We start from the raw sequence: 26,373 nt of genomic DNA, 5'->3' as shown, positions 1-26,373 counted from the left end.
ATACTTTTTGAGATGTTTTCTACAACTTGATTGTAGTCCACCTGTGGTAAATTCAAGTGATTAACGTGCTTTGGAAAGGCACACACCTGTCTATATAAGGTCCCACAGTTGACAGTGCATGTCAGAGCAAAAACCAAGCCATGAGGTCGAAGAAATTGTCCGTAGAGCTCCGAGACAGGATTGTGTGGAGGCACAGATCTGGGGAAGGGTACCAAAACATTTATGCAGCATTGAAGGTCCCCAAGAACACAGTGGCCTCCGTCAATCTAAAATAGAAGAAGTTTGGAACCATCAAGACTCTTCCTAGAGCTGGCCAGACGGCCAAACTGAGCAATCGGGGGAGAAGGGCCTTGTTCAGGAAGGAAATCAAGAACCCAATGGTCACTTTGACAGAGCTCCAGAGTTCTTCTGTGGAGATGGGAGAACCTTCCAGAAGAACAACCATCTCTGCAGCACTCCACCAATCAGGCCTGTATGGTAGAGTGGCCAGACTGAAGGCACTCCTCAGTAAAAGTCTCATGACAGCCCACTTGGAGTTTGCCAAGAGGCACCTAAAGGACTCTCCGACCATGAGAAACAAGATTCTCGGGTCTGATGAAACCAAGATTGAACTCTGGCCAGAATGCCAAGCGTCACATCCGGAGGAAATCTGGCACCATCCATATGGTGAAGCATGGTGGTAGCAGCATCATGCTGTGAGGATGTTTTTCAGTGGCAGGGACTGGAAGACTAGTCGGGACCGAGGAAAATAATAACGGATCAAAGGACAGAGAGATCCTTGATGAAAACCTGTTCCAGAGTGCTCAGGACCTCAGACTTGGGCGACGTTTCACCTTCCAACAGAACAATGACCCTAAGCACACATCCAAAACAACACAGGAGTGGCTTTGGCACAAGTCTCTGAATGTCCTTGAGTGGCCCAGCCAGAGTCTGGACTTTAACCCAATCGAACATCTCTGGAGAGACCTGAAAATAGCTGTGCAGCGACGCTCCCCATCCAACCTGCCAGATCTTGAGAGGATCTGCAGATAAGAATGGGAGAAACTCCCCAAATACAGGTGTGCCAAGCTTGTAAGGTCATACCCAAGAAGACTCTAGGCTGTAATTGCTGCCAAAGCTCCTTCAACAATATACTGAGTAAAGGGTCTGAATACTTATATAAATTTGATATCATTTTTTTAGTTTGAATACATTTGCAAACATTTCTAAAAACCTGTTTTTGCTTTGTCATTATAGGGTATTGTGTGTAGATTGAGGGGAAAAAATGTTTGAATACATTTTAGAATAAGGCTTTAACATAACAAAATGTGGAAAAAGTCAAGGGGTCCGAATGCACTGTATCTACCAACTGCATATTGATATGATACTGGTACTGACCTTGTGTACATTCTCATGTGTTTTACTTCCCGTGTTTTTATTTGTAGATATCTGACCTAGTATTGATTCCGTGCTCTTTAAAATCCTATTCTGATTTTCTATTTTCGTATTTTGATATTAGACATTGCATTGTTGAGGAAGAGCTTGTAAGTAAGCATTTAGCTCTACTGTTTACACCTGTTGTATCCTTTGCAAAATAAAATAAACGTTGATTTGATTGGGTTTCACTCTGTCTAGTTTGAACAGGAGAACCAGAGGCTGGTGAGTGAGATGAGCAACCTAGTAGATGAAGTCAGGTTAGTGTTTAATCAGCCCTTCAGATCATTCTTACCACTACATTCCTAAATATGACTGAGGTGAAGCAAAAATGAAAAAGATAAATTCATCTTCTCCCAATTTTTTTCAGGCAAATCGAAGGCAAGGTTGTTGAGATCTCGCGACTCCAGGAGATTTTTGCGGAGAAGGTGCTAATGCAAGTGAGTGACTTCCTTATTCCCCCTGGTCCAATGCCCATCCCACTTAATAAAGTGTTCTTGATGTGTTATTAGTGTGTTTTTATTTCCTGTTTTGTGTTTTTCACAGGAAACTGAGATAGACAGTATCCATCAGCTAGTCGTGGGAGCCACTGAAAATGTCAAAGAGGGAAACGAGGACATCCGAGAGGTAATGGCAGGTTATGCTAAACAACCCCTGCTTTTTCCCCCCCTGCTTTTTATACTGTACAGTATATTATTGTATGTAGATATTAAACATATTTTGAAATATTTACCTAAATATTTTTTTATTATGAGGGTGTCCATATGGAGGATGGAGGATGTAACTTTTAGAAAAACAAATGTACCAAATATTCGTGACTGACTCTTGAGGTGCTTAGCACAGCCAGTGATCTCTTTTAACTCTGTGGTTTCATCGTATGCTTGCCTTGCGTTTCCAGGCCATCCAAAACAATGCTGGATTCCGTGTCTGGATTCTCTTCTTCCTCGTCATGTGCTCCTTCTCTCTGCTCTTCCTGGATTGGTACGACAGCTAACCCCTTGAACCTGGCAGAACCAGGAAGTAAGTGACTTCCATCAGCAGGAAGTGACATCAGCCTGAGCTTAAGTGGTTATCACATTGAAGTATATGGTTGGATGGACAAAGTGTTGGGTTTAGGACCAGCTTTTCCTACTCCGAAGAGAACTGACCCCAGACATGTGCTTTCAGGACGACTTCACTACTGTCAACCGTACTCGATCCACTAGAGGACAGTGTAAACGCATGTTTACAAATGCAGTAAAGCACACTATTGGCTGAATGCAAAGTGCTGTCGTCCACCTGTACTGTGTGTATATATGGGCGATCAGTATCACATACTGACCACAATACTTGTTATTGCATCAACAGCAACTGTCCTCTGCCGTCTTTCTCAAAGGAAGTAAGTGGTTTTTGAGCTATTCATCATTCTTTGTTTGTATTGAGGTCTTGACAATACACATTGTAGACTTACGCTTTGTTGGGATGAAGAAAATGGTTTTTGAAACCCTTATGGTCTTTCATATGTATGTATTTCAATGGTATGCACATTTGTCGTTCAAGGGAAAAGATATGAGAGAACCACATACCATGGGGTAAGGTTTAGCTCTTGCAGATGGGTTATTTTCAAGAAGGGGTTATGAGTTACACAGACCATGTAAGCCTTTTGTTTGTGTAAATACGGTAGTTATGATCAATCAATGGGAGTATTTTTGGTGGTATAACTCCACTTGGCACTTGCTGCTTGTGTTGAAACCTAGTCCTAAGACAAATATATTGAAGCACTGCTTATGAAAGAAATTTGACTATTTTCTCTTATTTCTCCAAATTACAGCAAGAGATCCACAGTCACTAGTTCAGTGGTTCCCAACCCCAGTCCTCGAGTACCCCCAACAGTACACATTTTTAGTGTAGCCCTGGTGAAGCACCTGATTCAACTTGTCAACTAATCATCAGGCCCTCAATGAGTTGAATCAGGAGTTTTTTGTCTGGGGCTACTCGAGGATTGGCATTGAGAAATACTGCACTAGTTGATACATGTAACTGACAAAATAAAGGAAATGCCAACATAGTGTCATAAATAGGGCATTGGGGCACCTTGGCACAGATTCTACAAGTGTCTGGAACACTTTTGGATGGATGAGACACCAGTAGTGGTGCGTGGATAAAATCACTGGGGAAGCCAAGGCCCCCCCCAAAAAAGACACATTACAACCTACACTGTATGTGTTGTGATAATAGTGTTGTTTGCTGCTAATTCATATGCCTTGCGACCGTGATATATAGGCCTAAAGGCCAAGACAATAAGAAGACAGTGGCAGAATAACTTCAACCACACCTTTGTTTTATCACAAAACCGGAGAGCAACCTCTGTTCGGTGAAGTCCACGACGCATATTGCATGACCTACAACCTGGTTATTAAGTAAGTAAATGTTTCCGACATTTTTGGACCACTAAACAACTATTGATTTAGAACCACAGGAACAAAGAAAACAGGAACTGCCTCCTGTGTTTCAGCACCATTTCAACTTCAACATCCTCAAATCACCTCTGCTTAGTCTAATACAGTGACATCTAAAAGATACCAAAAACAATTTAGTCCAATCAACAGAAGCTAAATATGATGTCCTTCGTTCTGATTTCTGTTTGCTTTCGCGCAAGTAGAAAAACATGTTGACTCGCCCTACCTGTAGAGAAACGCCAATGCCATCCCCCTCTCTTTCATGTTAACGAAACGGTCTATCACTCTGTCATACACTTATGTTTTGTTGTCCTAGGCTACCTGGCTAAAATACTTGCTCGCTAGACAAACTTCCCTTCATGGGCAACGTTAGCTAGTTAACATTAGCCTTCTACATCTAGCTACATATTGGACTTACATCCTCTCAGGCCAGGGGCACAACAATGTATAAATGAATGGTTGGCTCAGAATTGCCGTTATAATCATTGGCCAGTACGGAGAATTAGGTAAAACCACAAGTCCAAATCCTTATCTCCACCCATGTCTAATTTTGGAAAGGGATAATTTTAGCTAGCTAGTTATCTAGCCACCGGCGGACAACAACACAAGATGCAACAATTCAAGTTGCTTCTGTTAATGACGTATGCCCTCAAAGCGATTTGATAGGAGACGCCAAGGAACATTCACAGTTGAGCTCGCTCAGTTTAGCTTAACACTGATTGCATTCAATGCTACGGGGACAACAATGTCATACTCGTTTGGACCAGACAGTATCAGATAGATGGCCTACACGTAGAGAGACAGAGGGGCACTGTTTCGCTCGCTCTGATGTTCTCCTGTGAGATAGTCATCAGCCTCTTGCGAATTGAAGGAAAATTATGAAACACAGAGACAAAATAAATATTTGGGGGGTACATTTTTGTGGGAAGCTTGGCATCCACAAATACACACCACTGTGCGAAACCATTCTTCCACGAGAAATTCCATTATTTGGTGTTTTGTTGATGGTGGTGGGAAAGGCTGTCTCAGGCGCCACTCCAGAATGTCCCATAAATGTTCCAAGGGGTTGCGATCTGGTGACTGAGATGGCCATGGCATATGGTTTACATCGTTTTTAAGCTCATCAAACCATTCAGTGACCACTTGTGCCCTGTGGATGGGGTCATTGTGATCCTATGGGGGCATAGCCATGGTAGCCAAAATAATGGCCTGCCCAGCATTTGTATACATGACCCTAAGCATGATGGGATGTCAATTGCTTAATTAACTAGGGAACCACACCTGTGTGGAAGCACCTGCTTTCAATACACTTTGTATCCCTCATTTACTCAAGTGTTTACATTATTTTGGCAGTTACCTGTATATTATACAAATTGTACTATAGCAATTCTCCAGTCTAGTGTATGACAAACCAACAGTATCCAGATGTAGAACTCTGGGCCAACGGCATGAACCCCCATCCAGAAAATGGCCTTTGGAACAATGAGCTTTAGAGATTTCATTCTCAGATTTATGCTTCTGAAAATCTGTTCATTTGGATGATCCTATATCCCAGCAAAATGATTATATCACTCCCAATATCTCACTTTGATCAAGGCCCTGGGGAAAATACTGTTAAAAGCCATGATTTCCTTTATTTTAAGGGAATTGAACACTACTGAATTGAACTGATACAAGATTAAGCATTATTACACCATGCTCGTAAATACATGAATGAACTTCATCTTGAGATATGATGGATTACTCAAACGTTTTTGAAATGTGTGCATTTTAATAGATGTTTGTTTACATTGGTTTCCAGCTCAAAGCCTATTACTCATATGTCCCCAAAAAAAACAGCATCAAATGTACTTCTGTTTACGTCATTGTATAAAAAAATCTGTGAGAACAGAAGGCATTACTCTTAAATGACATATGTTGAAAAAAAAGCTATGTATTAATCACTCCTTTCAGAGGTTTCATTTTTAGAGTTCTTGAGTTCTACTACACATCACTTTGTATGACTTGACTGCGTTCTAGGGTAACTGACAGCTACAGAATCCCATTCATATAGCATTACACGTTTACATTCAATAGTAATGCAAAAAAAACATTCAATATCAACGAGAAGAAAACAGGATATGCTATGCAGTGACAATAAGCATTCCCATGCTTTATGAAGGCATTGACATAGTGCCTGACCAAATACAGTGTAGTTCCCAATAAGGACGAGCTCTAAGTGCTGCATGTGGAGACGGATAAACTACAGAGGGTTCAATTATGCAGGATAAATATAATGAGCATCTTACCTGTGTCGTATTCAGGTGTTTTGAAATGGAAAACAAAAATGGGCATTTCTTATTGGACTAGTTTAGGTAGTACCGTGCTTTTTTCCTATTGGACAAGAGTCAGAATTAAAAAGGTCCTCTACACAAATGGAGGAGTCATTTAAAATGCATCTTCAAGTGAGTCACACACCCATTCATCCACAAATGGGAGAGGCAAAACAGTCTAGGAGGACCAAAAAGTTATAATTTTTAGCTGGATCTCTATGGTTAAATGGCACGTGCTCTGACAGTAATTCAAATGTTTTTTTGTAGTAATAAAGACAAAGTATGGTTGTGTGAAATGCAGAAGCCTAACAAAATGAACCGTGCATGTGTTTAAACCAGCTACGCAGACACTAGAATGGTTCAGTCAGTTTATATTTGGGGTACTGAAGTGAGATTTTATTCCCCATTATGTTTATGTACAAAGATGTTTTGTCAACAAGTGTCTGTGTGGCAAGACTTGTTTGTGTATGTATTCAAACAAACCAGATACCCATCCAACCGCAGTTCCTGTCTGTGCTTACACAAATGCATTTTGTCAAATAATTTCACAGATTAAAACACATTATGCCTGATACATTGCAGTTATATCATATCATTTAAAACTGGCGTAGCTCAAGAAGAACCATTTTAGCTAAAGAATGTTTTTCCAGATTTCGGGTTTGCTTGAACGGCACCGTGTATACTATTTTTCACACGGCTGGATGGTGATCCTAGGGTCTGTTCAGAAGGGTGCAACGTTACAAAACGCTCAGATAGAAATACATTTTGTAGAACAGATGTGATTATCGCTCATGTTGAATTAGGCATCAGGTCAGCTCTATTTATTGTAGTTCTATTTGTAACATTCTTAACGTTTCACCTCTGAATACAGCCCAGTGCGTTAGGCCAGCTTCTGGTGGGTCTCTGTCTCTTGCTGGGTGACCTTCTCCTCGGACATGACGGTCATCCACGGGGACACGGACCGGGTGATGGTCTGCTTGGCCATGTTGTAGTGGTTGATGATGGTGAAGAGACGCCCGCGCCCGCCAGGAGGGTAGTAACCGTACATCCCAGTCGGCATGCACCGACCTTGCTGCAAGACAGGGAAAGAGAGGGAGAGAGATTTAACAGAGGAACAAAGGGAATAACTATAGAAATGTAGACAAGAGAAGCAAAACTTGGAGTCTAGGAAGTGCCTGTGAAAACCTGTCATTTCCAAAATTACCAAACATCAAGTTGCCAATAACAGAGAGAGAAAAGATAATTGATTTACCACAGCAAGTTCTATCTTGCAGATGCAATTGTATGCTGCCATTGATATGATTAGTGGATTTCTTAAAGATGTCATCTTCATTGGTACCTTGAATACTTAAGAGAAAAAAAAGAGGCATGCTTAGTTGCTTACCACATACATGAAGCCCTCTGGACAGGGCTGCTCATACTGGTAGACTTTATAGACCACCAGAAACACCACGCAAACCAGAAACGCCAAAGCACAAATCACCAGCAGAGTGACCTGGAAAGACGAGAGAGACAAACATCACCTCTGGGTTACTGAAGGTGCCTAGCCCCTAGATACTAATCTGTGGCGCTTTATGGATACAGGGCCAGAAGGCTAGGTGGAGTTATTACCATATTGCTTATTGCACCTATTCTATTGTTCAGATCTACGAGAGGTCATCAAGACGTGGCTGAGGGTTTGATTAGGGAATATGAATTGGATATTAAACTGAACAGAGTGAGAAACATGACGTCTTTAAAAGAGTCTGCACAAGAACATTGCACTGACATCGCTAGGGTGTTACGCAATGACTACTGGCGCTTTGAGGAACTGAGGAGGCGGGGAGTGGGAGAGAGGTGTTGGAGAAATCACTCAGTGATGAGGCCTGGGCCATATTCATTAAAAGTCTCAGAGTAGCCGTGCTGATCTAGGATCATTATAACCAAATGCAAAACTGGTCCTAGATCAGCTCTTCTACTCTCAGATACTTTATGAATATAGAACCTGATCTTGTCTTGGTCGGGGGACAAAACATAGTGAATTATATCAATAATTTTATTTGACAGAGGTTTAATAAGAGTTCTTCTGATTTCCAGGATATAGATGTCATATTTCTCAGAGTTAGAAACACCTTGCAAAAATCATTAAAAAAATGTAAATGAGGGGATGCTATGCAAAACCAGTCTTGGCGCCAGAGAAGAACCCATGTAATGAATGTCCCTTTCATCTACAGTGCATGTTGCCTACAGCAAAGTACATGTCTTACAAGTGATAACAGATTACGCCTTATTAAGCTGGGAAATACCACGAAGAGCACTACAGATATAGAAATCACGTGCTATGGAATGTCATGGGATGCATTTGCTCCATTGATGTTGATGGCCCACACTTTGATAGCTTGCAAATCAGAGCAGATATGGCTTTTTAAGATGATGATCTGTAGCAATCGAACAATTTGCTTCTCAAAGACCTCTATGGTTGTGTTTAGACAGGCAGCCCAATTCGGGTTTTTTAAACTAAATTGGTCTTTTCCACTACTAAATTGGTCTTTTGACCAATCACATCAGATCTTTCCACATCAGCTCTTTTACAGAGCTGATCTGATTGGGCAAAAGAACAATTTGTGAAAAAAGACAAGAATTTGCCTGAGTGTACTGAGTGTGACAAAACCATTAAAAGGCCATTGCCATGGCAGCAGTTGAAATTATCAAGAGGTTGAGGTGCTCGGGTGAAGAAGAAGAATGTAACATGTCTTACTTTGAGTCGTTCAGATACCCCTTCGATTATGCTTATTGAGAATTCTGCTATTTTTGGGGACCGCAGCCTGCTCTTCTTGTTCCCCCCATCATAGTCTGTTTTGGTCTTTACCACCACCTGAAACACAAGGGAAAATACCAAGATGTATAAACAATGAAGCTCATAGGCCTGCATGAAGGTGTTTATTCATGTGGAATAAATTGTGGCCTATTTCCTTCATGTGTGTAATGAAGAATAGGTTTATATATGTTTATTTGAGGCTATTGACCAAACAGTGATTATATTATCTCTAGACACGTTTATTTCCATTGGGTCCTTATTTGACCACATTCATATTATTTCAGACTGTATAAAGAAAACGGACCCCATGAAAACATTTGACGATGGGTAGCGTAGATCTATTGCATCAATAGGCATTCAAGTCACTTGAATAAATCTTACCCTGTCGAGTGCAGGGAACTGCAGTTGACTGGCATCTAAGGGTGTTATAAGGGGAATGGTGTCGAATCCATCTTCTGAGACGGCTTTGGCGTTGTTTTTGTCACTGAAATTATTCCCCAATTTAACCATTTTCCCAGACTAAAGGCTGTAAATGTATAACCTGTTCGGAGAGATACAAATCGTTCAGTGATTGTCTGAGAAATACATGTATGCGTCGTCAAAATTGAAAGGCATGTGATTGTTTTCATTTTATTTTAACGTAGCGAATCACTCGTGAGATTAGGCAAAATCACACCTACATATCACATTGCAATTGATAAAATATACTGTATGCAAGGTGGATTATTTTCGTTAATTTCATTATAAAAATACACGAAGGAGGGCTCGAGAATAACACATCCATTGTATCCTATGAATGTTACGGTTGCAATAAGCACAAATTTAATGATACGAACGATAAACCTGTATATGGTATTGACTAATACATCAGCATTTACCTGTTAACGTTTTTACTTGTAGTCCGTGTTTATTTTGTTGTCCTATTTTATTGCTTTAACTGAGAACGCCGGTGTAGGTGTGACGCAGACGATTTACGACAAACTGGATGCACAATATGGCCAAGCTCTCGTTGATGCTTCTCAAAAGGCGGTCCCTTCGAGCTATGGATGCTGCTGTTGGCAGCGTAAGTGATGTAACAACATTACATCCCATACATAGGCAACACAAGACATGAACCCTTGAGAGCAGGTCCAGGGAAAGAAAATTGCTACATTAACAAAACAAATATTTTGTTATTTGTGCACCCCTTCTCACCAATTTGGATTGCTGTTTTTCCCTATTGGGACTTTTTTAGGGTTAGTCTATTAAACACTATTTAGAATTATACAAACATTACTCCTGTTAGTTATGGAAATAAGCAACTTTATCATAATGTGTAGGTGGCCGTGTTTAGTTACAATTAGCTATAGTTCTTCACCCCAAAAATGAATAGTTGTGATTAGTTTGAGAAATGTAGTCCTTACTGTGTCATAAAACTGGCGCACCAAAAACAGTACTGCGATCAACGCGAAGTGGAGGACTGATCTCCAATTTCAGCTCCATAGCCGCTGAACAGCGCCGTGCCCAGCTCACATGAACCTGTTTTAGGGCAGTGGCTGCGGGAAGGCCTTCTGATAGACATTTTGCTATGCTTTGCTATTGTTCCCATTCCACTTTACCGTGAAATTTTCGATTGTGAATTTATAGTAAATATTACAAGATTATAGCAATATTTCTCTGACTTTTTGATATATTCTATGCACTGCTGCAACATTGTCTGTGCCTATTCTCAATCCATAGACCTTAGCCGTGATCATTCTCATGACTTCACGTTCATGTCTAATGTTTGGGTCTTCATGGAGGAGGTCAGAGAACTCAGACTGCAGACTAAATCCCTGTTCTGAAGAGAGAACTTAGCCACTGGCTTGGAGCCACTAAAGGAGACATTTATTGAAGCCATAATGAACCAGAAATACATTTCCTCTATGTTGTGTGGTTGACAGAGCAGGCTTACACAATACACCATTGTAACATTACTGCATGAAAATACAATATATTTTAAACTAAAAAACTATATTTTTGGCATCTTTTATTTCAAAACAGTGCATACTTATCCAGAAAGAATATACATTTGTTGCCATCTTTATAACAAATTGTTCTAAAAACAATATCCTATAAAAGGAAATACCTGAGTGTTATATTCTATTCATTGAAGTTAGATAATATCATAGTGCTAAGCAGTCTTCCTTCATAAGGGAACTCTATGGCTAGTTCTGAATAGACTAAAGTGACCTCCTTTCCTCATCTCCTTCCCTTCATCTACAATGATGTGAAAGAACTGAACAGATGAATGATGATCACCAGTAGGTATCATCATGTGGATTTGCCCTACAACAGTGTCTTCAAATCAGTCCTGACAATGGAGACGAGACGAGGAAAGGAAGCCACATTAGACACACTACTTGCTCCAGCTTTCACTGCTCCAGGTCATTGTCATTCTGCAGTGTTTTCATGGCCAGCCCCCATAGTGTTACACTGGAAAAGAAGGGTCCCTCACTTGCCCTGTAGGGGGTACCACTGGGGCGGCTAGCCCCTGGGAGGGCCCCACAGTAACTGTCTGGGGCTGAGAGGTACGGTCGGGCAACCACCGAGGCCCCAGACCCCTGCTGTTGTATCTCCACACCCACCGGCCCATTCTCCACATATGGGCCAAACACAAGGGCCTCTTGATGTAGGTGAGTTTTGCCCAGTTTCAGGGAGTCTGCTAGAGGAGGGCACTTCTCCTGCTGCTGGGAGGGGGTGGAGGGGAGGAGGTGCTGGGGCACGATGGCGAGGTGCTGGGGCACGATGGAGCGCAGCTCGGGGAAGGACGTTGAGGTAGACGGGCTGAGGTGGATGCTAGTCGACAGGGCTTCTGTATGTGCTGGTGGGGGCGAAGGCTTATCGAGCTCCATCACGGTATTGGAGGTTGGTGGTGGTTGCCTGGGCTCAGGTGCTTTACTGTGGCTGACAGTCTTGTGGAATGGGCCTCCTCCTCCTCCTCCATCAGTACTGCTACTGCCAGGCTGCTCTGGGTCCTCTACGTCAGGGCTGGAGTCGTCAGGCGTGGCCTTGCAGTGCATGCTGCAGTGTCTCCTCAGGACAGCCGAGCGGGTGAAGCTCTTGCCGCAGGTGTTGCAGAGGTAGGGTCTCTCCCCCGTGTGCGTTCTCACATGGCGACGCAGGTCGCCCGACCCAGCAAAGCTCTTCCCTGTGGTACGGTTTGATATGAGTTATCATGATATGTACCCAACCAACACAATCAACCATCCATTGATATGTGCTCTCAACAACTGCCGTCATGCAGAAAAATATACTGTTGCCTGAATTTGGAAAACTACATTCACAGACACTTTTTTTTCTACCAATCTTTTCTTGTGGTCTTCATGTCTATCTATAAAATACAGTATCCATATTCAGACAGCCTCAGGGTCTGTCCCCTCAGAGGCTGTCCTAATACAGGTTGATACGCACCACAAGTCTGGCAGGTGTGCGGTTTCTCCCCGGAGTGTCTGATCTTGTGCTTCAGCAGTTTCCTGTGCATGTTGAAGGACTTGCCACACTGGTCACAGGTGAACTCTCTGTCTGTAGTGTGAGTCTTCTTGTGCTCCTTCAGGTTGCTGATGTTGCTGAACCCTGAGTAAGGAAGGATACAACAGGCATTCAATGAGGACTTGATAACACTTAATAATAATGGATAGATAGGAGATCGACATGAATCATCCTTAATAAATGCATGTTTATAAAACTAGTGATGTGCAGTTTGCAAACAATTTGTCCTTTTTGAACGACTCTTGTAACTGACTCGAGAGTCATGATTTGTTTTTCTGAGTGACTCATTCGTTTTAGTCGTTCATTTGACCTGCTAGTGCTGGTAGCAATGAGTCTTTCAGCAGGATTAATACACGCTCCTCCAGCTCAGCGGCTCCAGAGACGTGCTCCGACCACCAACTGTCTGTCATATACGCATGCAGGAAAATACATCATGAGCACTGAGAAGAAAAATACATGTTTAGAACTGATAATAGATTGCATGGTGCAAGAATGAATGCAATTAATTTAGTATTGAATTTTATGATGGACACAGCTTTGTAGAACCAAAACATACACAGCCCCTGGTCAACAAATTCGAACTCGAGAAAAAAATGTGTTCGGGAGGTGCAGTTTGCAAGCGACATTGTGCTTGAGCCTCACGGCAGTCACGCAATGCATTCCGCCAAGAGTCGTTCACAATCTAGTCCGGTTGTTGCCACAACTAGACCTTGTTTCAAATATATCAATAAATTATCTTATTTGTATGCCTAGCAATCAACAAATGTATATTGTTTAAAGCACACATGTATAAGTCTCAGTCACAAATTACGCTAAGCCCGCTATGGTGAACGACATGTGTCGTGGAAAATTGCAAGATTATGTTATAATGCTTGTATTGCATTATAATGGTTGTTTTATTCGACAGAATAGAATATTCTGTTAACTATTGTGTGTGGGTTCCACTGAGGATGGGCCTCTGAGATAGCACTGACAGAGGAGATTTACGATGTCTTTGGGTGATAAAACCTAAAGAGCATTCCAGAGAACATGAGCTAATGGTTCTGTTCTATACCGTACCAGGGAGAGAGGGTTCTAGTTTGGAGTAGGAGGGCCAGACACTGGTCTTTACAATGAAAACTGTTGACACAGCAGTAACTGTCTGCTATGTTTTATAGATATCTTTCATACAAATCTTAACCTTTGTGAACTGTTCCTAAGATCTGTGGTTCGTCATGTTAATTGAGGGGTGTATCTTGGCTATAAAAGATCTTTGTACTTTTATGTTGGTACTTTTCAATGGTTCATTAGAGATAGTGCATCATTGAAAGTCAAAAATCGCTATTGCAAACTCTTATTATTAAAGATGTAGTTTAAGTATAACTCTGACTGGTGTGTGAAGTTTAACTCTCCTCATTTGGTAATGCAAAAATATACCCCCACACATGTGAATGAGACAGTCATGAGTCTACAAGCCTCTTTCGAGTTTTCAGTTCATCTTCCGCCAGTAGGGGGTCCAGCGTGCTCTGGCCATTATTGACTCAAATGAACAAAATTAGTCTAAAGATTTGTTCTTATGACTGAAGGAGTCGAAAAGATAAGTAAAATGAGCCAAACTTTCCATCACTATTATAAACACGTTTAATTGTTGTTTCTTTACATTTTTAAATGCTTATATATATAGCAGGCCTTGTAATGTTATGAGAATGTTAGAATTATTCATTGATGTTTGATTTCTCAAACATTATATACTGCCCACCTTAAAACACACATAGGAACACTAACATCTAAGAATCGATGTTTATATTGTGCCAGGGATCCATACTGGGATAAGTAATTTGTTGGTTGTAGCACTCACCGCGTCCACATATGTCACACAGGTGTGGCCGCTCTCCCGTGTGGATCACAATGTGACGCTGAACATCCCCCGAGGCAGCAAAGCTGGGAGATGCCACAGTGAGGGAAGGAGAAGTAGTCAGCATAACACAAATACACCTCATTAGATGGCTGAGTCAATGTTATGACTCACATCCATTGTTATCTAGACGGCTATGGCACATGCACATTCATGATTGTTGTTACTGCTTATGAAGGTCTAATGTATTGTTTGTAAATGTGTTATGTATATGTAGTGCCCTTCACAGTGCTATCTAGAGCAAGGGTCTACAACTGCTAGGCTAGATCAAAAGCCTGCCCACCAAGTAACTGACCAGGACCAGAGTTGGAGACAACTGATTTAGAGCTGTCCATTCTAGCAGTATGGTGACAGATGACCCAATATGGAAAACTTTTCTAAATTGTAAAAAAAAAAGTGTTTACCTTTTCCCACAGAGTTCACAAATGTAAGGTTTTTCTCCAGAATGGCGTCGTAAATGGGTCTGCAAATTACCTGCCTGTCAAAAAAAAACAGTGTTCATGTAAACCTCCCTAATTGCCTAGTGGACACACTAAATGACTTTCATAAATTGATTGAACAAAGGATAACTGTGCACCTTTACCTGTGAAAAGTTTTTCCTACAAACATTACACTGGAATGGTTTCTCCCCTGTGAGAAAAAAAAACTTTTTTTTTTTCACCTTACAAAAAGTCAGCATACAACTTTTTTGTGCATTTTTCCCACACATTTTAAAGCTCCAAAAATCAGTAATGACACAATAGTGAAATTAACAAACTACCAGTGTGTGAGCGCTTGTGAAGTTCCAGGTTGCTTGGGTGTTTAAAAGTCTTCCCGCACATCTCACAGCAGTACTGCACCTTATGCCCAGTTGGTTCTGTTGGATCACTGATGGTTGGTGGGTCCGGTTCCTCCTCTTGGTCAACAGGAGGTGGACTTGGAAGTTGAGAATCCATTGCGGTCTCCAACACCACTTCCCTGTCTCTGGCCAGGCAGTCTATGGGAGGTAGGCAGTCTACGGGAGCTTCAGGTGTCTCACTCTGGACCACTACCTCCTCTTGGTGAGTCACCTTTGTGCAGTGGTTGACTGGTTCGCTGCTCTGCTCCAGGCACATCTCTTCTAGAGCCTTCTGAGGGCGCAGGTAGTTGTATTTCTTCAGGTAGACGGCTTTCTTTGGCCGCATGGGCTTGTTGACAGGGGAGACTTTTCCTCCTGGGTTGGCTGTGGTTGACAAGTCTTCAGCAGGCAACGTTGAACCAAACCTCTTCTCAGCTGGTATAGCCTGCAGACAGGGTGGGTTTGACTGAATCGCATTGCCTGAACATACAGGGGCATTCGCGCATGGTTGTGTGACCCCAAATTGGAACTGCTGCTCTTCAACCAGCACCAGGGGGCTTGGGCCTTGGTTTAATGCTGCATTGCTAGTCTCAGCAGCAGCACTCTGCTTGAAGTACTGCTTGCTGTAGAAGTTGCGTAGCTTGTAGCCGTGTACTAGCTGCTTCTCTGGGACTGGCTGGGTAATGGCTGTAGTCTCAGAGGTAGCGTTCCCACCATGGGACATTGGTGCCCCACTGCCAAAGGCAGACCTCTGGCCTACCGAAGAAGGGCAAGGAAGGTCCACGTCTTGGGAAAGGCCTGTCCCGAGGAGGTAGTCGTGTTCCGAGGTCAAGACACCAGACAATGAGAAAGAAGGGGCCTCCACGGCAGGAGCGCTGGGTTTCAGGAAAGTGTTGCACATGCTCTGTACATTTGGGACCTGTAAGCACTGGGCGATGTCCAACAGTGCTTGTACATTGTCCTGGTTGACATCTAGATGGGAAGTGTACATGTAGTCCAGTATCTGGCCTATACCTCCCACATCCTGAATGACCAGTTGAAAAACGTCATTTTTTTGACTTGGCGAATTTTGGAACAAAGACCTGCTGGCACAAAAGTTAAAAGGTTATTTTACAATGTCGACACATTGCTAATTTATCCCTGTAGAGCTCTATCAGGCTATAATATGAGAACACAAAGCGTGTTGAATCTCCATTTCATGTCTGTTTTGTTTAATAGCAGTAGTAAGGGAAAAACAAAATCCTAAGAATCAAGGTATTCAATCTAGTATGGCAATATTCTTGAATATATTCACTACATGACTTGTGGATGATTATTATTAATGACACACCTGAAATAGGAACTAAATGCAGCAAGTACATTTTTGTGGGCTTTGAAGCATACTCCTTTGACTACTAGCATGCAGTCACAGAGAAGCCCCTGTATCCTCTGCTCCTGTAACTGCTGGAGAAGGTAAGCACTGTGACTGGACAACGTTTCCATGCTTTTAAGAACAGTCTTCAGGTGACCCAGGGAAGTGACCATCAAAACAACTAGAAAACATTAATAAAACAGAAGAACTGAGCATATATTATTTACAAACAAGCAATGTACTGCCTCTCATTGAAATTGTATCACTTAATTGTTGAAATGTATTACTATGGGCCCCCTGGATAGAATTCGAGGGTTATTTAGACAGCGGGGAAACATGACAGCAGTAGGCCTATTTATGAAACTACAACTCAATTATATGGGGATTGACTAACGTGTGACAAGTGCAGAATATTTAGGCAACACGATTAATTTAGGAAGATAACATTGCAAGAACCGCGCAAACACCTATTACTGTTTTGAGACCAACAACGAGAAAATTTGACCAATACGGGAGTTACATTAAGCGACCTGCAACTGTACTAATAGACATGGTTCTAATTACAACATATACTGATGTTATTCAGCCACTACATAACTATGTAATACTTCTTTCGCTGACTTACCTCTATAATTTATATTTCATTTGGATGATTGGTCCCTTTCAAACATGTTACATAACTTCCGGTATGACTTTCCACACTTAGCCAAAGAGAAAATACGTAATACCAACTCTTACGAGACAATATTACTTCTACTTTATGTAGGAACGACCATTAAACTATGTTCATCTCTGGGTAAACACTAAAGTATCATTTTTTTGAACGTCTTTAAGAATCATGACCTGGAACCCCTTCAAAACCAGCTGCTGTATTTTCGGGAATGTAAATAATGTAACACTTCCTGTCTAGAAAGAAGTCACGTGTACGTTGACCGGTTATGCTGCGTTCGTCACCAAGTGGGAGGTGGGAATGTACCAGATGTGAAGCCGTAATTAACAGTTGAAGGCATTCCCGTGCTTTGAACTCGTTGAGAAATGCCGATTGGCTAATGGCCAACAAGCTGCATAAACCATAAACTAAAATTACAGCTGCGTTCGTCACCAAGTGGGAGGTGGGAATGTTCCAGTTGTGAAGCCGTAATTACTAGTTGAAGGCATTCCCGTGCTTTGAACTCGTTGAGAAATGCCGATTGGCTAATGGCCAACAAGCTGCATAAACCATAAACTAAAATTACAGCTATAACATTTGTAAAGAAATTATAGTGTTTAAAAAACAATTCCAACTTGGGAACTCTGGTCTCTTTCTGGAGCTCTGTATTTCTGACCTGACGATCACCAACGTCATGATTTGACCTCGTATTTTTTTTGAATTCGCAGTTGTCCTGAATGCACTATAAACACCACCTTTCCACTGGTTATGAACGCAGGGTAAGCAAAAACTAGCAAAAAGGCTGTGACCTCAGCAATCTCTGTTAAAAATAGAAGTGTCTTGCAAACTATTACAGACTACAAAGGGAAGTCCAGCCGCGAGCTGCCCAGTGACATGAGCCTACCAGACGAGCTAAATTACTTCTATGCTCACTTCGAGGCAAGCAACACTGAAGCATTTATGAGAGCATCAGCTGTTCCGGATGACTGTGTGATCACACTCTCCGCAGCCAATGTGAGTAAGACCTTTAAACAAGTCAACATTCACAAGGCCGCAAGGCAGACGGATTACCAGTACGTGTACTCTGAGCATGCGCTGACCAACTAGTAAGTGTCTTCACTGATATTTTCAACCTGTCCCTGACTGAGTCTGTAATACCAACATGTTTCAAGCAGACCGTCGTAGTCCCTGTGCCCAAGCACACTAAGGTAACTTGCCTAAATGACTACCGACCCGTAGCACTCATGTCTGTAGCCATGAAGTGCTTTGAAAGGCTGGTCATGGCTCACATCAAAACCATTATCCCAGAAACCCTAGACCCACTCCAATTTGCATACCCGCCCCAACAGTTCCACAGATGATGCCGATCTCCATTGCACTCTACACTTTCCTTTCCCACCTGGACAAAAGGAACACCTACGTGAGAATGCTATTCATTGACTATAGCTCAGCGTTCAACATCATAGCGCCATCAAAGCTCATCACTATTGTTTATTTTTTATTTTTTTATTTCACCTTTATTTAATAACCAGGTAGGTCAGTTGAGAACAAGTTCTCATTTATAACTGCGACCTGGCCAAGATAAAGCAAAACAGTGCGGCACAAACAACACAGAGTTACACATGGGATAACAAACGTACAGTCAATAACACGATATATACAGTGTGTGCAAATGTAGTAAGATTGGGAAGAGAAGGAAATAAATAGGCCATAGTGGCGAAATAATTACAATTTAGCAATTAAACACGAGTGACAGATGTGCAGATGATGAATGTGCAGTAGAGATACTGGGGTGCAAAGGAGCAAAAAGATAAATAACAATATGGGGATGAGGTAGTTGGGTGTGCTATTCACAGATGGTCTGTGTACAGGTGCAATGATCGGTATGCTGCACTGACAGCTGATGCTTAAAGTTAGTGAGGGAGATATAAGACTTCAGCTTCAGTGATTTTTGCAATTTGTTCTAGTCATTGACAGCAGAGAACTGGAAGGAAAGGCGGCCAAAGGAGGAGTTGGCTTTGGGAATGACCAATGAAATATACCTGCTGGAGCGTGTGCTACGGGTGGGTGCTGCTATGGTGACCAGTGAGCTGAGATAAGGTGGGGCTTTACCTAGCAAGGACTTATAGACGACCTGGAGCAAGTGGGTTTGGCGACGAATATGAATCGAGGGCCAGCCAACAGGTCGCAGTGGTGGGTGGTATATGGGGCTTTGGTGACAAAACGGATGGCACTGTGATAGACTACATCCAGTTTGCTGAGTAGAGTGGTGGAGGCTATTTTGTAAATGACATTGCCGAAGTCAAGGATCAATAGGATAGTCAGTTTTACGAGGGTATGTTTGGCAGCATGAGTGAAGGATGTTTGTTGCGAAATAGGAAGCCGATTCTAGATTTTATTTTGGATTGGAGAAGCTTAATGTGAGTCTGGAAGGAGAGTTTACAGTCTAACCAGACACCTATGTATTTGTAGTTGTCCACATATTCTAAGTCAGAACCATCCAGAGTAGTGATGCTAGTCAGGCGGGCGGGTGCGGGCAGCAAACGGTTGAAAAGCATGCATTTGGTTTTACTAGCGTTTAAGAGCAGTTGGAGGCCACGGAAGTAGTGTTGTATGGCATTGAAGCTCGTTTGGAGGTTAGTTAACACAGTGTCCAAAGAAGGGCCAGAAGTATACAGAATGGTGTCGTCTTCGTAGAGTTGGATCAGAGAATCACTAGCAGCAAGAGCGACATCATTGACGTATACAGAGAAAAGAGTCGGCCCGAGAATTGAACCCTGTGGCACCCCCACAGAGACTGCCAGAGGTCCGGACAACAGGCCCTCCGATTTGACACACTGAACTCTATCTGAGAAGTAGTTGGTGAAACAGGCGAGGCAGTCATTTGAGAAACCAAGGCTATTGAGTCTGCCGATAAGAATGCGGTGATTGACAGAGTCGAAAGCCTTGGCCAGGTTGATGAAGACAGCTGCACAGTATTGTCTTTTATCGATGGCGGTTATGATATCGTTTAGGACTTTGAGCGTGGCTGAGGTGCACCCATAACCAGTTCGGAAACCAGATTGCATAGCGGAGAAGGTACGGTGTTATTCGAAATGGTCGGTGATCTGTTTGTTAACTTGGCTTTCGAAGACTTTAGAAAGGCAGGGTAGGATAGATATAAGTCTGTAACAGTTTGGGTCTAGATTGTCTCCCCCTTTGAAGAGGGGGATGACTGCGGCAGCTTTCCAATCTTTAGGGATCTCAGAGTTAAGGGCCCTGGGACTAAACACCTCCATCTGCAACTAGATCCGGGACTTCCTGATGGGTCACTAGGTAACAGCACATCTTTCACACTGATCCTCCACACGGGGGCCCCTCAGGGGTGCGCCCTCAGTCCCCTCCTGTACTCCCTGTTCACCCATTACTGCATGGCAAGGAACATTAAGTTTGCCAAAGACACAGCGTATAGGGAGGAGGTAAGAGACCTGGCCGTGTGGTGCCAGGATAACAACCTCTCCCTCAACGTGATAAAGACAAAGGAGATGATTGTGGACTACAGGAAAAGGAGGACCGAGCATGTCCTCATACTCATTGACATGGCTGTAGTGGAGCAGGTTGAGAGCTTCAAGTTCCTTGGTGTCCACATCACCAACAAACTATCATGGTCCAAGCACACCAAGACAGTCATGAAGAGGGCACGACAAAGCCTATTCCCCCTCAGGAGACTGAAGATTGGCATGGGTACTCAGATCCTCAAAAGGTTCTACAGCTGCACCATCGAGAGCATCCTGACTGGTTGCATCCCGGCCTGGTATGGCAACTGCTCGGCCTCAGACCACAATGCACTACGGAGGTTAGTGCGTATGGCCTAGTACATCACTGGGGCCAAGCTTCCTGCCATCCAGGACCTCTATACCAGGCGGTGTCAGAGGAAGGCACTAAAAAGGCCCTACCGGAGCGCCAAGTCTAGGTCCAAAAGGCTTCTTAACAGCTTCTACCCCCAAGCCATAAGACTCCTCTACATCAAATGGCTCCCTGGAATATTTGCATTGTCCCCCGAAAACCCCAAACCCTCTTTTACGCTGCTGTTACTCTCTGTTTATTATCTATGCATAGTCACTTTACCTCTACCTACATGTACATATTACCTCAATTACCTCGACTAACCTGTGCCCCCGCACATTGACTCTGTACCGGTACACCCTGTACATTGTATTGAACACGAGGGGAGACAGAGAGCTGGTTTCAAGCGCAGGGCGCAGCAGGTGTTTATTGCAAAGGACCACAGGAGGAGGCAGGTAGCTGGGTCCAGGGACAGACAGAAATTTATACACAGGGGGTACAAAAGGGCAACAGTACAGGCAGGGAAAGGGCTAGTAACATAGTCCGGGAGATCAGGCAATAGGTAGATAACAGGAAATCCTGTAAATCACGGGAAAAACAGAGCTCTGAAAGACGTGTGTCACAAGACTAACAATACCTCACAGTGATGGGGTGCAAAGAACTGAACTAAAAAGTGTGTGATAATAACATACAGGTGTGTGAACAGGTGATTAGAATTCAGGTGATTGGGCTCTGGAGAGTGAGCTGCGTTCAGGGGATCTGTCACGCCCTGACCGTAGAGATCCTTTTTATGTCTCTTTGTGGTTGGTCAGGGCGTGAGTTTGGGTGGGCATTCTATGTCTGGTGTTCTATGTTGTCCTTGTTTTGTATTTCTATGTGTTTGGCCTGGTATGGTTCTCAATCAGAGGCAGCTGTCTATCGTTGTCTCTGATTGAGAATCATACTTAGGTAGCCTGTTCCCACCTGTGTTTGTGGGTGGTTGTTTTCTGTTTTGTGTGTTCACCTTACAGGACTGTTCGTTTATCGTATTTGTTGTGTTGTCAAGTGTTTCATATTTTAATTAAAATAATGAACACTTACCACGCTGCACCTTGGTCCTCCTCTCCTTCTCCAGACGACGATCGTGACAGGATCTAGGTGTTTGAGGGTGTGAGTTGGAAGCAGAAGTTACATATATAGCCTCGCTACTGTTATTTTACTGCTGCTCTTTAATTATTAGTTATTTGTACATTCTTTTTTTTCTTTTGCACATTTTTTTTTACTTAGCACTTTTTTTCTTAAACATGCATTGTTGGTTAAGGGCTTGCAAGTAAGCATTTCACTGCAAGGTCTCTACACCTGTTGTATTCGGAGCATGTGACATTTTTTATTTTATTTTAGTCCCCCAATGAAGATGATAAAAAAATAACACTAATGGTCGAAACTCTTAACATTTTATTCGTAAATGTTAGCATACTTTGAATATTGTTTAGCAATATATATATTTTTTAAATAGTAGAAATTACATTATGGCATTGACAATATTGTTAACAGCATCAACAGTAATGATTACAGCTCCCAAGTGGCACAGCAGTCTAAGGCACTGCATCTCAGTAATAGATGCATCAGTACAGACCCTGGTCCAATCCTGAGCTGTATGATAACCGGCCGTGATTGGGAGTCTCATAGGGCGGCGCAGTTTGGCCGGGGTAGGCCGTCCTTGTAAATAAGAATTTGTTCTTAACTGACTTGCCTACTTAAATAAAGGTTAAATAAAAGAAATAAATACAAATTGCTAGATAGTTATTATCGTAACAACAGTAATACAAATAACAAAACATGATTTATATTGCTATTATAAATAATAATAATATAATTGGAATATTCAACTTTAGAAAACACATTTAATAACAATAATAATAATATATTTAGAATATTCAACTTTAGAAAACACATTTAAATTCCTTTGTTATTTAACCCATTTGTATTACACTGCACACAACGTTCTGTCATTCATATTGCACTGTACACAATTTCCTGTACATTGTGTCACAGTAAATGAGGGCCCATTCTTCTCAGGAGCACCTCTAGTTTCCAAATCCACAGAGTTTACACCAGAGGAGGCTGGAATGGAGTCAAACATGTTGTTTCCATGTGTTTGATACCATGCCATTGATTCCATTCCAGCCATTGCAATGAACACGTCCTCATATAGCTCCTCCCACCAGCCTCCTCTGGTTTACACGTTGCTGTGAATTTTGTGGTCATTTATCTGTGGAAAACAAGTCAGATTCTGACTGATATGCATATTGAACATACATATTACACCTCTAGTTTCCAAATCCACAGCTGATGCCGGTTGTGTCCTATATTCCACTGTCTCTGGTCCTGATTGCCTGTAGCAGGACAGAAGATATGCGGGGAGGGATGTCAGAGCAAGAGAGAAAGGGATTGAAACTAACAAGCCAAGACAGGAAGCGCACAACAAAAACTCCTCCCTCATTATACACATAATACATACCTACACACAATTTGCATGTCACACACTATAATTAAGATTGGAGCATGGAAAGCTTGTTGATCCATTATCAGTAGTTTGGAAAATGGTTATACTAGCTAGTAGCTAGTAAAATGTCATCTGCTTCCTGGACCGTGTTGTTGTAGTGAATTTCCAGCTTGTAGAACTCATCATCATCCTGTCCTCCAATAGGGATGCCAGTGTTTTCTATAAGCTAAAAAGCCAAAGAAGACGAATTGATAATGAAGAGACAGATTGCAGACTAATGTGTGTGTGGGTGTTAATTCATGCATGCATGTGTGTACAGTGGGGCAAAAAAGTATTTAGTCAGCCACCAATTGTGCAAGTTCTCCCACTTAAAAAAAGATGAGAGAGGTCTGTAATTTTCATCATAGGTACACTTCAACTATGACAGACAAAATTATTTTTAAAAAATCCAGAAAATCACATTGTAGGATTTTTAATGAATTTATTTGCAAATTATGGTGGAAAATAAGTATTTGGTCACCTACAAACAAGCAAGATTTCTGGCTCTCACAGACCTGTAACTTCTTCTTTAAGAGGCTCCTCTGTCCTCCACTCGTTACCTGTATTAATGGTACCTGTTTGAACTTGTTATCAGTATAAAAGACACCTGTCCACAACCTCAAACAGTCACACTCCAAACTCCACTATGGCCAAGACCAAAGAGCTGTCAAAGGACACCAGAAACAAAATTGTAGACCTGCACCAGGCTGGGAAGACTGAATCTGCAATAGGTAAGCAGCTTGGTTTGAAGAAATCAACTGTGGGAGCAATTATTAGGAAATGGAAGACATACAAGACCACTGATAATCTCCCTCGATCTGGGGCTCCACGCAAGATCTCACCCCGTGGGGTCAAAATGATCACAAGAACGGTGAGCAAAAATCCCAGAACCACACGGGGGGACCTAGTGAATGACCTGCAGAGAGCTGGGACCAAAGTAACAAAGCCTACCATCAGTAACACACTACGCCGCCAGGGACTCAAATCCTGCAGTGCCAGACGTGTCCCCCTGCTTAAGCCAGTGCATGTCCAGGCCCGTCTGAAGTTTGCTAGAGAGCATTTGGATGATCCAGAAGAAGAATGGGAGAATGTCAGATGAAACCAAAATAGAACTTTTTGGTAAAAACTCAACTCGTCGTGTTTGGAGGACAAAGAATGCTGAGTTGCATCCAAAGAACACCATACCTACTGTGAAGCATGTGGGTGGAAACATCATGCTTTGGGGCTGTTTTTCTGCAAAGGGACCAGGACGACTGATCCGTGTAAAGGAAAGAATGAATGGGGCCATGTATCGTGAGATTTTGAGTGAAAACCTCCTTCCATCAGCAAGGGCATTGAAGATGAAACGTGGCTGGGTCTTTCAGCATGACAATGATCCCAAACACACCGCCTGGGCAACGAGGAGTGGCTTCGTAAGAAGCATTTCAAGGTCCTGGAGTGGCATAGCCATAGAAAATCTTTGGAGGGAGTTGAAAGTCCGTGTTGCCCAGCAACAGCCCAAAACATCACTGCTCTAGAGGAGATCTGCATGGAGGAATGGGCCAAAATACCAGCAACAGTGTGTGGAAACCTTGTGAAGACTTACAGAAAACGTTTGACCTCTGCATTGCCAACAAAGGGTATATAACAAAGTATTGAGATAAACTTTTGTTATTGACCAAATACTTATTTTCCACCATATTTTGCAAATAAATTCATAAAATATCCTACAATGTGAATTTCTGAATTTTTTTTCCTCATTTTGTCTATCATAGTTGAAGTGTACCTATGATGAAAATTACAGGCCTCTCTCATCTTTTTAAGTGGGAGAACTTGCACAATTGGTGGCTGACTAAATACTTTTTTGCCCCACTGTATGTATTAAAGTCTCCATAAGGGGGCAGTCTCTCACCCCTCCTACACTACAGGCAGACTACACATATGTATTCATCAGCTGGTTCTCCCATATGGCATTTCTGCTCATAGGTCTGGTTTACAGACAAGGTGCAGCCATAGACCACCATGTGATGGACCAGGTCCAGTTGATCGATTGCCAGCTCCATCTAAGACTGACAGAGAGAGAGGGAGGCAGAGAAAGAAGGAGCAGAGAAGGGAGAGACGTCAGAAACCTCTATGGACTCCAACAAACTTATGTCATAATTGTAAAAGGTTTAGACCATGAAAAGAGAAAGGGGTCCTTTACCCGAGTGATATGATTTTTCCTGTTGAGCTTTGGCACCTTCATGACCTTGCAGTGGTAATATGCAGGTTCTGTTAATATTATCTGTGTATATTGTCTGTGTTGTTGTCTGTGTCACACTGCATTGCTTTATCTTGGCCAGGTCGCAGTTGCAAATGAGAACTTGTTCTCAACTAGCCTGGTTAAATAAAGGTGAGATAAAAAAGTAAAATAAAAACATATATACAAATACACTGACTTATATGGGTGGTTAACATTTAGACATTTAGCTTGGGAAATTCCAGAAAACGATGTTATGGCTAGAAGCTTCTGATAGGCTAATTGACATCATTTGAGTCAATTGGAGGTGTACCTGTGGATGTATTTCAAGGCCTACCTTCAAACTCAGTGCCTGTTTGCTTGACATCATGGGAAAATCAAAAGAAATCAGGCAAGACCCCAGAAAAAAAATTGTAGACCTCCACAAGTCTGGTTCATCCTTGGGAGCAATTTCCAAACCCCTGAAGAACGTGGTACCTTCTGTACAAACAATAGTATGCAAGTATAAACACCATGGGACCACGCACCCGTCATACCGCTCAGGAAGGAGACGCGTTCTGTTTCCTAGAGATGAACGTACTTTGGTGCGAAAAGTGCAAATCAATCCCATAACAACAGCAAAAGA

The 26,373-nt window shown here is 42.3% G+C and overlaps 3 protein-coding genes across 6 annotated transcripts in view; 1 reads left to right on the top strand and 2 right to left on the bottom strand.

Annotated features, from left to right (window-relative positions):
- Nucleotides 1–3,189, top strand: part of LOC139536199 (syntaxin-18-like) — a 42,632-nt gene extending 39,443 nt beyond the window's left edge. For all 3 annotated transcript variants that reach the window (XM_071336521.1, XM_071336520.1, XM_071336522.1), the window contains 4 exons: nt 1,615–1,673; nt 1,784–1,853; nt 1,960–2,040; nt 2,312–3,189. In XM_071336521.1, coding sequence (XP_071192622.1) covers nt 1,615–1,673; nt 1,784–1,853; nt 1,960–2,040; nt 2,312–2,407 — 306 coding nt within the window. In that variant the 3' untranslated portion in view covers nt 2,408–3,189. The remainder of the gene's footprint in view (nt 1–1,614; nt 1,674–1,783; nt 1,854–1,959; nt 2,041–2,311) is intronic.
- Nucleotides 3,190–5,601: 2,412 nt separating this feature from the next.
- Nucleotides 5,602–10,086, bottom strand: LOC139536200 (neuronal vesicle trafficking-associated protein 1-like). Its single transcript, XM_071336523.1, has 5 exons — nt 9,839–10,086; nt 9,342–9,501; nt 8,901–9,017; nt 7,548–7,658; nt 5,602–7,235 (listed from the first exon to the last, which is right to left on the bottom strand). The coding sequence occupies exons 2-5, from the start codon at nt 9,468–9,470 to the stop codon at nt 7,044–7,046; spliced, it is 549 nt and encodes a 182-aa protein (XP_071192624.1). The 5' UTR covers nt 9,471–9,501; nt 9,839–10,086; the 3' UTR covers nt 5,602–7,043.
- Nucleotides 10,087–10,804: 718 nt separating this feature from the next.
- Nucleotides 10,805–17,406, bottom strand: zbtb49 (zinc finger and BTB domain containing 49). 2 transcript variants are annotated; one of them, XM_071336518.1, is made up of 9 exons: nt 17,158–17,406; nt 16,512–16,713; nt 15,125–16,263; nt 14,948–14,994; nt 14,769–14,842; nt 14,308–14,390; nt 12,781–12,873; nt 12,393–12,554; nt 10,805–12,129 (listed from the first exon to the last, which is right to left on the bottom strand). In XM_071336518.1, exons 2-9 carry the CDS (start codon nt 16,703–16,705, stop codon nt 11,354–11,356), a joined length of 2,568 nt encoding a protein of 855 aa, XP_071192619.1. In that variant the 5' UTR covers nt 16,706–16,713; nt 17,158–17,406; the 3' UTR covers nt 10,805–11,353. The 2 variants fall into 2 exon arrangements, with proteins under 2 accessions (XP_071192619.1, XP_071192620.1); XM_071336519.1 differs by lacking the exon at nt 12,781–12,873.
- Between the last annotated feature and the right edge of the window lie 8,967 nt (nt 17,407–26,373).

This window comes from Salvelinus alpinus, chromosome 12, assembly GCF_045679555.1.
Source record: "Salvelinus alpinus chromosome 12, SLU_Salpinus.1, whole genome shotgun sequence".
Lineage (NCBI taxonomy): Eukaryota > Metazoa > Chordata > Actinopteri > Salmoniformes > Salmonidae > Salvelinus > Salvelinus alpinus.
This window is presented reverse-complemented; position numbering and strand designations above follow the sequence as displayed.